General features: G+C 37.5%; 1 protein-coding gene across 1 annotated transcript; it reads right to left on the bottom strand.

Moving 5' to 3' along the window:
• Positions 1 to 3,102: 3,102 nt before the first annotated feature.
• On the bottom strand, positions 3,103 to 13,059 carry LOC143854205 (transcription factor SRM1-like). Its single transcript, XM_077364051.1, has 2 exons — positions 12,041 to 13,059; positions 3,103 to 4,019 (listed from the first exon to the last, which is right to left on the bottom strand). The coding sequence occupies exons 1-2, from the start codon at positions 12,424 to 12,426 to the stop codon at positions 3,521 to 3,523; spliced, it is 885 nt and encodes a 294-aa protein (XP_077220166.1). The 5' UTR covers positions 12,427 to 13,059; the 3' UTR covers positions 3,103 to 3,520.
• Between the last annotated feature and the right edge of the window lie 279 nt (positions 13,060 to 13,338).

Here is a 13,338-nt window from a genome sequence, read left to right as displayed (position 1 = left end):
TCTCATCAAAAAACTTAGCTAATCGGCCTGGTCCAATGCATATGTTCGTTCCTTGAACCGAAGAAATGACATTTGAATAATCCCTTCTACCTCCAGCTTACCTTCCATTTGATTCCTAAATAAGATCATACCTTACTGAAAAGCACGAACCTCCGCATTGGTAGAGTCTATTATACCAATTGGCCAAGAGAAAATGCGGACCATTACTATCTCTAAACACCCCTCTGACAACTTCTTTGTTGGGGTTGCCAAGGGAGCAACCATCGACGTTGAGCTTGAGAACATTAGGTGGGGGGGTCTCCATATTGCTAATCTATTTTCCTTTGGAATGGAACCCACCATGATCATCTTCCAATTTCTTAAAATGCAATCTTTAAAGTAATTCCAAAATGTACTACTTTGCCGGGCCCAATTCGCCGCGTTGATTCTGATCTTCCAAAGTAGTGTTAAGTGATGATCAACAATTTTCCTCGAAAGTCTGAGCGTTCCTTTCCAACCAAATCTCCCACATCACCGAGCTGGTGATTTCTCAAATGTATATTTAACCGAGCTAATAGGAATTCCAATCACATGATCAGGAATTGGATTCTTCATATTAAATGGATGTCTGATCTGCCCTTGCCTTAAGTATGCTACTACGACCCGTTCGTTTTAGGTTGTGACAACCGATTGTGAGCCCCCCCCCCCCCCCCCCCCCCCAAACCAATTATTGGACTCAAAATTAAGGCCCTGTTCGTTTTAGATTGTGACAAAAGATTGTGGTCCCCAAACTGATTTTTATGGACTCAAAAAAAGGTCCCAGTGCTGATATTTCATTGCTTTTGAGTTTTGAAAGAGCTTCCAATTGATCCAACTGTTTCTTTGGGTAGTTGCTTTAGTTTTCAGATAAGACAAATAAAGAAAGATCTTTATTTATTCAATTTGACAATTGCTCTAGTTAAAAGAACTTCTTTTAGTGAGAATTTTCTCATAAGCTTTTCACTTTGCAAGAGTTCTTTAGAGAATTAAACTCTTAAGAAAATACCATACGACTCACTAAGGACAACCCATGTTTTTCTTTGCCTCCTTTTCATTTTTTCTAAAGATTAGGCACGATTGATTGTTTATTCAGTTCGGTGAAGTCAGTGTTTTTCTATACTATAGCATTCTTTGATGTCATAGATCAGTTTTTGAGCTGGCTTACTGGATTTTTTAATCTTTGACTTGTATAATAATACCAAGGCATCTTACTGGTATATACAACATAGAAAAGAGTCTACAAGACTACAACGAAAACTATATTTTAATGCCCACACTAAAAAACACTGTAATCTTGAGTATTCAGTTCTAAGAGAAGGAATTACACTCAAAAGTTTGAGAGTTTACATTAGAATCTACTAAAAAACACAACCACCACCTCTTTGTCAAGTTCTCTCAGGAGGGTCATGATCAGTAAAGTTAATCTTACTGTTCATAAAATATAATTATATGATACCCTATGCTTATCTGTAACAAATCTTTTTAGCATTCTTTCTTCAACATGAGGTGGATGGATATGTTCAGTGGGTGTAACTATATAAACCCCACCTCTTTTAGAGTGTCCAAGTCATCGACATCAGCATAGACTAAGCACAAAGATGTGTATTTCAAATCACTTGAATAACAAGAGGACGAGTCAAGAATAGGACAATGAATGTTGTAATGGTGAAATTCATGTGGCAAAGATCATCACCACGTCGCTTGTCAAAAGTGGGGAGACTTTACCCACACAGTTTTTGGACGTTTTAATGTCAAATTGAGTAACACTATCACGGAAGAGACCCAATTTTTAATTGGGCAGTGATAAATCAACCCCCATATATCCTAAATCCACCCCTATTTGTCTTTCTCTCTCTACAGTTTATAATTTTATCACAAGCATCACATGAAACAACCAATGAGATGCGTTTAGGACCACTGTTTTTACATTTCCAAGTTAGTCACTTGCCTACCCATAGAGGATAAGGTTTTACATTTTGGTTTCGGTTTCGTTCGCCACGGAGAAGAAAATGGTTTGGTTTTGGTTGAAAATTTAATGGGAATCCTGTGAAATTACAAAACGGTATAGAAACATATGCAAATGATAGAATTTTAAGATGAAATCTCTAAGTACGCTAAATTAAACACAAATACACGCTTAGAAACCATCACATAAGCAAGAGAATCATCGATAATGATTCAATAACATTGAACACCTGATAACATCACACTTCACATGTAATTCATATAAATATAATTATATAATATATTTTTTAACCTGGAACGTATCAAGGAACCTAGGGCAGTACCTGAATAGAAATAAAAGAGGACATTCTAGCCTCTGAAACCCTACTAACATTCTAGAGAAATCCACAAAAAACCACACCACAATATAAAATACTTATCTAACTCAATAATTATGTAATACATACCGGTATAGTATACCACTAATACACTAACTATTTTGATTTTAGTATACGTTTTGGGTTTTGGTTTCGATATCATCTCGATGGAGATGGAAAAGGAAACATGTCGGTCATTTCGTGCTAGTTTCAGTAAAAGATTAAAACCATGCCTGAGATTATAAGCACATTAGACCCTCTTAGATCCTCTAAAGACTAATATGGCTGTGGAAAGATGTTTTACAATTTATTAGAGGGGATTTGCTAGGAAATTTAGTGGAAAGCCATTTTGCAGGTGGCTTTTGCATCTGAGAAAAGCCAAATCAGATTAATTAAATGCACAAGGCAAAATCTGATAAAAAGGCAACCTGTGTGGCTGTTCTCTCATGCAAAAGCCAGCCGAGAAATGGCTTTCCACGAAATTGCCTAGCTAGCAAATCCCTTATTAGAGATATCAGTTATTTGTTCTCTCCATTTCCATTTTTAAATACACCCATCTTTATACCATCTTGTGCAGAACTTCATATTTCTTGTACAGAATAACAGAACAGCACTTATGTGAGAGAACATACTCATATCAAAGGAAACACATGCATCCTAAATCAACAGCCAATTAGCATAGTATAATCCATATATTATTTCCTTCCACACTAAAGAGCCCATAAAACCCTCATATCTGATAAGGGAAAAAGAGACTAATCAATTTGCAAAGCTTGGCACAATATGTGACAAGCTGGACTTAAATATCAAAACATGATATGAGTTCTTTACAACTTTGCCTTAAAGAGAAATTGTCTCTCTGCATCTACACTAATGGGGCGAAGCTAAAGAATATACAGGACAATAGCCACAACAGATATAGTAAAAAAAGATGCTCTGTCCATCAAGCTACCATCTTTTCTCCCACAGGTTGCATATACACATTACCTGTAATTCCTTTTCCATGGTTTATTCAGACATGATATGAATTGACAAAACTCAACTACAGACTAGAACAAAGTTGGCATGGGATGGATACTCTGCTTGCCACAATTTATCTAATTCCGCCCAAAGTAGAAGAGACAATGAGAACCAAACATGGAACAGCCAATTCTTTTGTACACTGGGAGATTTAACAGTCGTCATCTATGGGCAGATGCATGTGGCATAGGATATGTCATGGGAGCGAGATTCATTGGGGCCCCAGATACTACGGTTCCAGGAACCGGGGCCCGCACGCCATAGGCCATGTGGGCCGGGGAAGGAAGATTCACGGGGGTACCTACTGCAGAAACAAGAGGTCCTCCAATGGGCTGGCCAATGGTAGTCGTCCCGTACATGCCAACTACAGAAGAACCAGGTGGGGGTTGAGATGACTGCTTTGAAGATTTCCCAGGAACTCCCGAAGGCCCGTTTGATTGACCAGTGATGGGCCCTTGAGGTGTTGATATGTCTCCATTGCCCACACTCGTAATATCATGAATGCTTGACCGTCTCCTGTCTTTGTTCATTGAGTTCAAGCGGATAAAGTATTTTTGCGCATGGCTGGCTACTTGTGTTGGTGTCCTAGATACCACAAAGTTCCTAGATATACTTCGCCAATCACCTTTCCCATATTTATCCAATCCAAGAAGAAACAACCTGTTTTATCCAAAAAAATGAGACAGACATTAAAATGAGAAATTACATTAACACTAACACTAGTGGTTATTAGTCAAAGCACTGGTAGAAGCCAGTTTCTTTGCACTCAGACAATAGTTGACGAAAATCTTGAAAAACAGGTCAATGTTAGAGAAATAACCATACCTAAACTACAAGAACCACAGGATTGGACCAGAAGATCACAATTCACTCTAATTTAAGGGAAACCACAATACTTGAAAACTGATTGGAGACCATAAATATGAGTTGGAGTATCAAACATGTCATAGGGAGATCAGGAAGTAGTTCTTACATAATTACCTTGGAACAGATAAAAAACATCACATGTAGAAGAACTCTGAAGAAAACCACTTTCTTTAAGTAAAACTATATTTCCAATTTATGCAATTGCTTTGCTTTCCAACATTTGGGGATGGTAAATACCTTGATGGTTAAAACTTAAAACCTAATATCATTGGGCAGATGTTGCCCAATGGCGAGTCATTCTATTTACACCAAACATTGCAAATGATGGAGATTTAAGATGAAACTTTAGGAAGTTCTAGGGAAAGCACAAATACACACTAAAAAAGCATCACAAAAGTATAAAAACACTCATAATAGTTTAACAATATCATACACCAAGTGACCTGCATTGTTGCACATGTTTAATAATTCAGCGCATACCACATTTCTTGTGTAATTCATACACCACATTTCACACGAAATTCGTATAAATATAATAATGTAACACATAATGGTACAGCATACCACCAACACACTTACAATTTTGGTTTCAGCTTGTGTTTAAATTTCAATAGATGTTTCAGTTGCAATGAAAACAGAAACATTTCAGTCGTTTCCAGTGGAAATTTAAAACTATACCCTTTAGTGCCCCACATCGTTGCTTTAGACACATCAATAGAGAAAATACCAACAAATCCATATCCACATTCTTGGAAAATACAAAGTGGTCATGTCCTTTTTTTTAATGGTAAAGTGGTCAGGTCCTTATCAGTATCTTTTATGCCGAATCCAAATGGACCATCTTAGTTCATCATCCAAGATTTAAGAGGTAAGGATCACATAACTATTAAGACCCGGTGGGTAGAAGGGGCCTAGCTAAATACGATTGGATGAGCTATGAGGCAAAAACCTGGATCATGGAGGGTTTCTCATATGTTGCACGAGATTTCAAGATATGCAGGGAAGTGGATATCTCCTTCCATATCTTTCTTCCATATTTTGAGGGAGGCCGATGATGTTGATGGCATGGAGTTGGAAGGGCATTAAATGCAAAGTTGCTATTACCTCATTAATTACAAATAGTCAACTATATCAGTCATGCTAATATTAACCTTGACCATATCGGTGTCAATTGTGTGAAGTGAATTTTGTACACTTTTTATTTGTCTATTACTTAACATTTTTTACATTATATTCTTAAAACTGATATACCAACTTAAATTTTTAACAAAAACACTAAAAAATCCATCCTGTTTCTAGATGTTTGGAAGGGGTCCCTTGATTGGGCTCGACATAAAGTTCATGTGAATAAGACACTCAAAGATAAATTCGTCCTATTAAAGCGTAAATAATCATCATCCCAGGCGCACGCTACATTCCCTAACCCTCCAGATATGTTTCCATTCATCATAAAGAACATGATAAAATTACACAAAACCGTAAGCTAAGAGGCTGACATATATCACAAGCAGGCTACGGCGCTACGCTGAATTTCCGTGAATCTATTCTATAAATTTTGCAATTCCACCCAAATTCTGTGTTCCCAAAAGATCATACGAGTTATTCTTAAAGAGAAACAGAGAAACTAGATACTCACAAAGATGCCAATGTGTCCTATAGAGTCTTAAGGACTTCCAACATATTTCTACCTTTTATTGACTCGGGAAACCATGAACCATCCAAAGTGTATCTTGGAAAGAGTTTGTGAGAATTAAAATAATAGCAAAACACTAAAACAGAACAAAACAGAGCCACAAATGTATGTTTTGGCCCAGGTACCAGAAAAATTATAATGTTGTGTCAGCCAAGCATTCTAAATGAGTTTTTCCCCAAGGAGGAACCAACGATTCTGGGTTCTCCAAACCATGGCTTGAAATTTCGGTTTCGGAATGCGTTTCGGTCCTCACCGAAACCGAAACCGAAATTTCAGCCGAAATCCAACGAAGTCAATTAAAAAAACATTTTATATCATACAAAATTTCGGCCGAAATTTCTGTAATCTCGGCCAAAATTTCGGGATAATATTAAATAATGGATAAAATGCAGATTTTTTGAGATATTCCTTAAATTTCGGACCGAAATCGAAATTTCAGGAAAAATGAAATTTCGGTCGAAATAGAAATTTTATACCGTTTAGACTTTACCCAATTTCGATTTTGGTCTCGACCGAAACTACGAAATTTCAGATTCCGGTCGAAATTTCAAACCATGCTCCAAACCAGGTTATTCCATACTGGTTTGCTGTACTCCAACATACTGGTTTTCCTACGAGGAGAACCAGGCAATCTGGTTCACTGATTGGTTCCAGGTACTCACCTTTCTCCTTCTGAAAAATCCCATTATCATTTCAAACTAGGTTTTTCATATGACAGAATGATGTAGAACAAGCTATGGGAAGGGTAAAATAAATCAAAGAATTGTCTGGATGTGCTAAAATTACAGATCTTGAAGGGATACTAAAATTACAGATCTTGAAGGGATGTTGTAAAACTAAACCTAAAGGATAACTGGGTCGTTACAAGATCTAGATGAAGGATTGGGACCAGTGTAAGAATTTCTAGACACAGACTCAACCCAGCTGGAGCTACAGATGAAAATAGGATTTTTAGGAATTTGTACACAACCAGTTCAGGAAATATAAATCGTTCACTTTGAACAACAAAGATAATAAACGTGCAGATTTTAAGAAACACAAGTTTGGAAAAAAAAACTATTGTAGGATTTTAGAAAGAAAATTAACAAGCTAGACGAAGGTGAAAATTGAACTACGGATGGAAGTCTTAACCTACCGATGGAAAACACAAGATAGAACCTACAATGAAAACAAAGTCGATATCAAAGGAATCCACCATCAATCTCTAGGAATCCACTAAGAGGGCCTGCTTCTTGAACAACAGAATCCACCATTGATTGATGTTATGAATCCACAAGGCACAATAGGGGCTGCCAAGCCCTCCAAAGTTTAAAAATCCATTAATTATTCCCTTCAATGCCCTAAGTCTTACAAATATATAGAATTCTTTCCCAACTACTTGTGGACTTCAAGTCATAATTAACTTGAAAACATTTTGCACTTACCAACATTCCTAAATGAAACAAACTTCCTAAATTCAACAATCCTAAACATAAAACAACTTAAAGACGCAAATAAACACCTACTTGTACACTTTGAATTAAAACAAAAACAAATCAAAACAAGTTACTCTCCCATGTGGGCCCCATGCGTTGCAACAACCCACTTAAACCCTAAAATTACCCACGACATGACACAACTGTTCAAAATTGATCCTCCCTCCTTGCAACTCATTCTCTCGGTCTTATAGGCCCATTTTCAACAATTCTTGAATCACAAGAAACCATGCATCTCGTTCATGGCTTTCATGAATGATGGCCTCCATTATTGTCCCCTATTTTACCTCATCTTGGCAATCAAGATGCAAAGCACGAACTCAGCACTCCACGCAATACACCAGAAGCTCGGGAAATCCAAAGTTGCTACATTGTTTGCACATGATCAATCATGTAGGTCTCATTGGCTTCAATTTACATTGCTTAGGGATTGTTCGTTGAGCTTTCATTTTCGCCTTCATCTGCTTCATCCATCCGATCATCCTCGAGAATAATGCACCTTGTCGAACACACACTCACCCCCTCTCATAGAGATCCTACTGCCCCTTGAAGACATTACGAACTAAGGCTCTGATACCGACTGATGTAGTACAAGCTACATGAAGGGTAAGATAATTCAAAGAATTGTAGGGACGTGCTGAAATTATAGATCTTGAAGGGATGCAGAAAAACTGAACCTAAAGGATAATTGGGTGGGTTGTTACCATGGTTTTAAATTTCCACCGTAACTGACATGAAACAATCGAAATGTTTCCGTTTCCATCCTCACTGAAACCGAGACTACCGAAATTCATAAACCACGATCATAAGCGTAACAGTGGTATACTATATCAGACCCCAAAAGAATCCATTTTTGGGCCTCTAGAAATCTACCTAGAGAAGAACATTGATATCAAAGTAATTGATAGAGATCAACGCCCATTGCGCGTTTATTCTAGACGGGGTCGCACTCGTGGGCCCACATAGGGATCTTTTATTTATGTTATTGTTACTTTATTGTTCTTAGGGGTATTTTTGGGATTACTTGATGTTATTAGGGATGGTTTTGTCTTTGTTACTTTTAGGGTAGTTTAGTCTTTAAGGAATTCTCAATTTAGTAGTTTCTTTATTTTTAGGGCTCTTAATTGCCTATTTATAGGCTAAGCTACAGCTTATTTCTTACTTTTGGATGAATATTGATTGATATTGAGCGTTTTTCTTCCCCTCTTTGAGTTCGTCTATTTCTCTTCCCTATTCTTCTCTCTTCTTCCTCTAATTCTTCTTCTTTCTTCTTCTCCTCAATCTTTCTTCAATATTCCTGCATCAGTAATCCACCTAGAGGGCTTGCTCCTTGATCAATTAAATCCACCGTTGATTGTCACCATGAATACACAAGGCACAAGTGGGGTTGCAAAGCTCTCGAAAGTTTAAAAATTCATCCACTCATTCTTTTCGATGCAGTAGGCTTACAATATATATAGAATTCTTTCCTAATGACTTGCGGACTTAGACTCTTAATTAACTTAAAACATTTCTCACTTACCAACTGTCCTAAATAAAACAAACTTTGTAACTTCAATGATCCTAAAAAAAACACTACTTAAAGACACGAATAAACTTCTACTTGGACTCTTCTTTGAATTAAAACAAAAAACTAATAAAAACAAGTAACTCTCCCATGTAGGCCCCATGTTTTGTGGCAACCCACTTAAACCCTAAAATTACCCACGACTTGTTTGACCAAGTCAAACATGTAGCCATTGTTCAAAACTGCTCCTCCTTCCTTGCAACTACTTTTCTAGCGCCTGTGGGCCATGTTTAAAAACTTCTTGAACCACCGAAGTCCATGCCTCTCGTTCTTGGCTTACATGAATGATTCTCCCAATAAATTAAAAAAAAAAAAAAAAAAAAAACGTATCATGTATAAATGAGCATATGACTTGTTTCAATGGACAAGGAACAAGCTACAAAGCTCTCTCTTCTCTAGATGGGAAGATGATGCATCACCTCCTTACCACGAGCCTTGGCGCAACAGTAAGGTTGCTCCATTGTGACATGGTGGTCACGGGTTCGAGTCATGGAAACAGCCTCTCTGCAAAGCAGGGGTAAGGCTGCGTACATCTAGCCCTCCCCAGAACCTGCAATGGTGGGAGCCTCGTGCACTGGGCCGCCCTATATATATATATATATATATATATATATATATATATATATATATATATATATATATATATATATATATATAATGTTGCTGAACTAAAAATGTGAACGTCACTTCTACATATTGGACATATGTTTTGCAATATATTGAACTATATTTTAGGCATAAATTTAGCAATATATACTGAACTATGTAATGTTTTAGAAACTATGGACATATTTAAATCAACATAGGGATGCCCCGCACCCACACTCGGAAACTTAGTTACACTCGAAAACTTAGTTTATAACTTATATAGCTAAAACATCAGGACTTCATTTGGTTTCTGTCAAAACATGCAAAAAAAGGAAGTCTCCCCCTTTACAAATATTCTGAATCACATTCACTATATGAGCTAACCTCCAAAAACCTAGACTCTGATGAGGGGCCCAAAGCGGTCACCTTGGGAAGAGTGCAGGGATACCCCACAATTGAAGACTAGATTTATACCTTCTATAGGTAAAGCATTTGGCACTTCATTTGGTTTCTATCAAAACATGCAAAAGAGAAGAGTCTCCCTCTTTATAAATATTGCAAGTCTTGATCACCGTATGAGCTAACCTACAGTGACCCAGACTCTTACGAAGGACTTAACCTTGACGGCAGTTCAATGGGTTATCTGGCCCTGTGGATTGAGATGCATGACTAAGGAAAGAAAAGAAGAGATGTTTGTGGTATGTTTCTGTCCATAAGGCTTCAAAGAGTCTAAGGAAGTTTTATGGACCGAAATACTAATGCATGGCATATTTTGGAAAGATGGAAGATAGAAAACAAATTCTCCAGGTAAGTGCCATACCACATAACCATACCTATACAACGTAAGAGGTTCTCCAGCATACATGGTCATTATGGGTTGCACTTCAAATGCAAGAGTTTCACCTGAAGTGAGCGGAGCTCCTCCCAAAATATCAATGCCAAGGCCTTAGCACACATCATTCTAACCACCTCATCAACTAAATAATGGTTTCTCATGAAGGCAATTCATAGAGAATAGTTTTGAATGAGCTGTGATCATATCAGAAATTTCAATATTAAAAGCCTGAAGTGAGTGGATCCGCTCCCAAAATATCAATGCCATGGACTACCATCACAAATGTTTGACATGGTCTTAGCACACACCAGTCTAACCACCTCGCCAACCAAATAATGGTTTTGCACAAAGGCAATTCATAGAAAATAGTTCTGAATGAGCTGTGATCCATATCAGAAACTTCAATATTAAAAGCCACACTCAAGATGACTCCTGCATGCCAATTTTGTAACAGATAACACTTTATGTTCTTTTGGGCAACAATGGAATTTATCAAAAGACAAAATAACCACCAATTACATGGTTCAGTAGTCGGATATGTAAAGCCCATTGCTTACACTTCAATCGATATTGCAACTCAGATTCATCACTAATGAACGCAGGCACCACATTAGACACATCGAAGCAGCTATCAAGGAAAAAACAAAAAACTTTATTGACCATTTTCATGTTTCTTGTATCATTTTAATACCATTTATAATTTTAATTTAATCCAATCGACCCAGCTAACTGTTGTCATTATGCTTTTATGAACTAATATTTATATAACAGACTATGTTTCAGTACTACCATGTTCACACAAACAAGTCAGCCTGAGCCTGCCAAGATACCAAGAATCAACAAGTATGAAATGCGGTACCAATGTCCAACACCAAAACATATGTCCATGTCTAAAGTTACCCATGGAAAAAGATGATTAGCTCATAAAATGAACACTCGGTGCACTCTCCATGAGTAACAGCACAGAGGACCAAAATAGTAAAACAGAGTAGGAAGATGTGGAAGGAAATACAAATTTATATCTTCAACCAAACCAAGTACAGCAAGCAGTGGTTGCACTGAATTTCAAACCAAACCAAGTCAAATAAGATTATGGGCATAATAAAAAAATGAATGAGTCTTGTGTATGTATGCAGGTCTCCAAGATGAAGAACGTTTCCTGGGTTTAGTAACCAGTTATTGGTTCCTGTGCCAATACGTTAGTTCCTAATAGAGGGAATTGACAGTGGTTACCATTCGAAAAAAATAAAGGAATTGGGAGTGGTTGAAGAAGGAAGAGTAAAAAGCAGAAAATAATCTATTTTAGAACCCAAAATGCCTACGAATCAGAATCACAAGCTTTGATGCGAGAGGAGTGCCCTGAGTAGAATTTAGTTTATAGTAGTCACAAAAGAGAGCCATAATTTTGTCGAGAAGATTTCTAAAAAAGCAATCCCAAAAAAGCTCTTCTCTGGTGTCTGGCTAAGCACCTACTTTTCTCAACATCGAAAATATTTAATTAGAGAAGACACTTACCCACTACTTAATAAAGTAATACAATAGTAACCAATCCATATCCAAAACATATTCAGCATTTTCTCAAAGGATTGAGATATCTATATAGACCTGGTTAAAAGAAGAAGAAAACAAAAGATAGAAGGGCAGTATTAGGTTTACCTGTGCTCATCCTCGGTCCAAGCTATACCCTTACGACGTTCTTGATCCGACCTTGATGCCTTCCCACCATGACCGGAATCGCTCAGAAAATGCCCGAAATGGGACCCTTTCCTACTGGCCCTCGCTTCACTTGCATGATCGGCCGAACCCTCTGAAGAAGAGACATAACAAGGGAGAGGGACACGGCCAGACTCAATACCATTGATATCCTCCACTAAAAGATCATAATGATGTTTGATATCGGCTAAGGATTTTCCGGGCACGGCATCCGCAACCTTCTCCCACCAATCACTACAATCCTCGGAATGAATTGCGAGGGCATTCTCGAAGGCCTTTTCTTGTTCTCTAGTCCACAAGGAGCTATCATTTGTTTCATCCATGGTCATCTAGCCTTGTTTGAATAAGCAAGCATAATCCACAGAGAAATAGCTCAAAGGGGTTGAAAAAAAACCACCCAAGTACTCTAAGTAAGCCAACTCCTCTCCAAAACCATGTACACACACAGATAGTGAGAAGCCCAAAACTCTCTATTTTTTTTTTTCTTATGGCTTGGATACAGATGTAAAGGATGAAACTGAATTTTATATATTAGCTCTTGGAATTTGGATCTGAATAATTTGATTGAAGGATATCAATACCTGCTGGTCAATTGGTAGCTCCAAGTTTTGCACAGAAAGGATTGTAAAATAACATTTAAGGGATGCAAAGGGACAGATGTGTCAGATTAGAGGCAAACAAAAGGAACCAACAAGACCAACACAGAGCCAAGCTAAATAAAAAAATTATGAAGAATTCAAGGAGACTGCTCCACCACATGAGTGTGGCTATCTGAAAATGCCATGAAAATCAGGAACCCAGGATTTACAGAAGATCAAAGAAGAAGGTATTACAATTCAGCTAGAGGGGAATTAGGGTTTTGATTGTGAGATGAAAGAGACTCTTTAAGAACAAGACAACAAACCATGTGTCTGTAAGTGTAAAAAGGGTGTTGGAAAGAGGCCTTTGAGATGGGAAATCTTGTCAACTTTAAACCCCCTCACAAGCATTATACACCCACAGAAATTAACCCACTGAAACAAAATATCATGACTGTTTTGACCCTACCAGTAAAATCCAAGCCCCCTATATACCTTCGTACTTTTCCCTCCTTTTTAATCCTAACAGTAAGAACTAAGAACCCACCACCTACAGTACCATTTTCTTCACTGATTAAAATCCCAAGAGAAGATCCCTTTTACAGTATGTAACGGTAAATAAATATCTTCCAATCATCTTTATTTTTTTTATAAGTGATATCT

Source organism: Tasmannia lanceolata, unplaced genomic scaffold (assembly GCF_043159265.1).
Source record: "Tasmannia lanceolata isolate RefF3 unplaced genomic scaffold, GAP_Taslan_0.1 ptg000020l, whole genome shotgun sequence".
In the NCBI taxonomy this organism is placed as follows: Eukaryota; Viridiplantae; Streptophyta; class Magnoliopsida; order Canellales; family Winteraceae; genus Tasmannia; species Tasmannia lanceolata.
The sequence above is the reverse complement of the archived record's forward strand: the minus strand, read 5'-3'. Positions and strand labels throughout refer to the sequence as shown.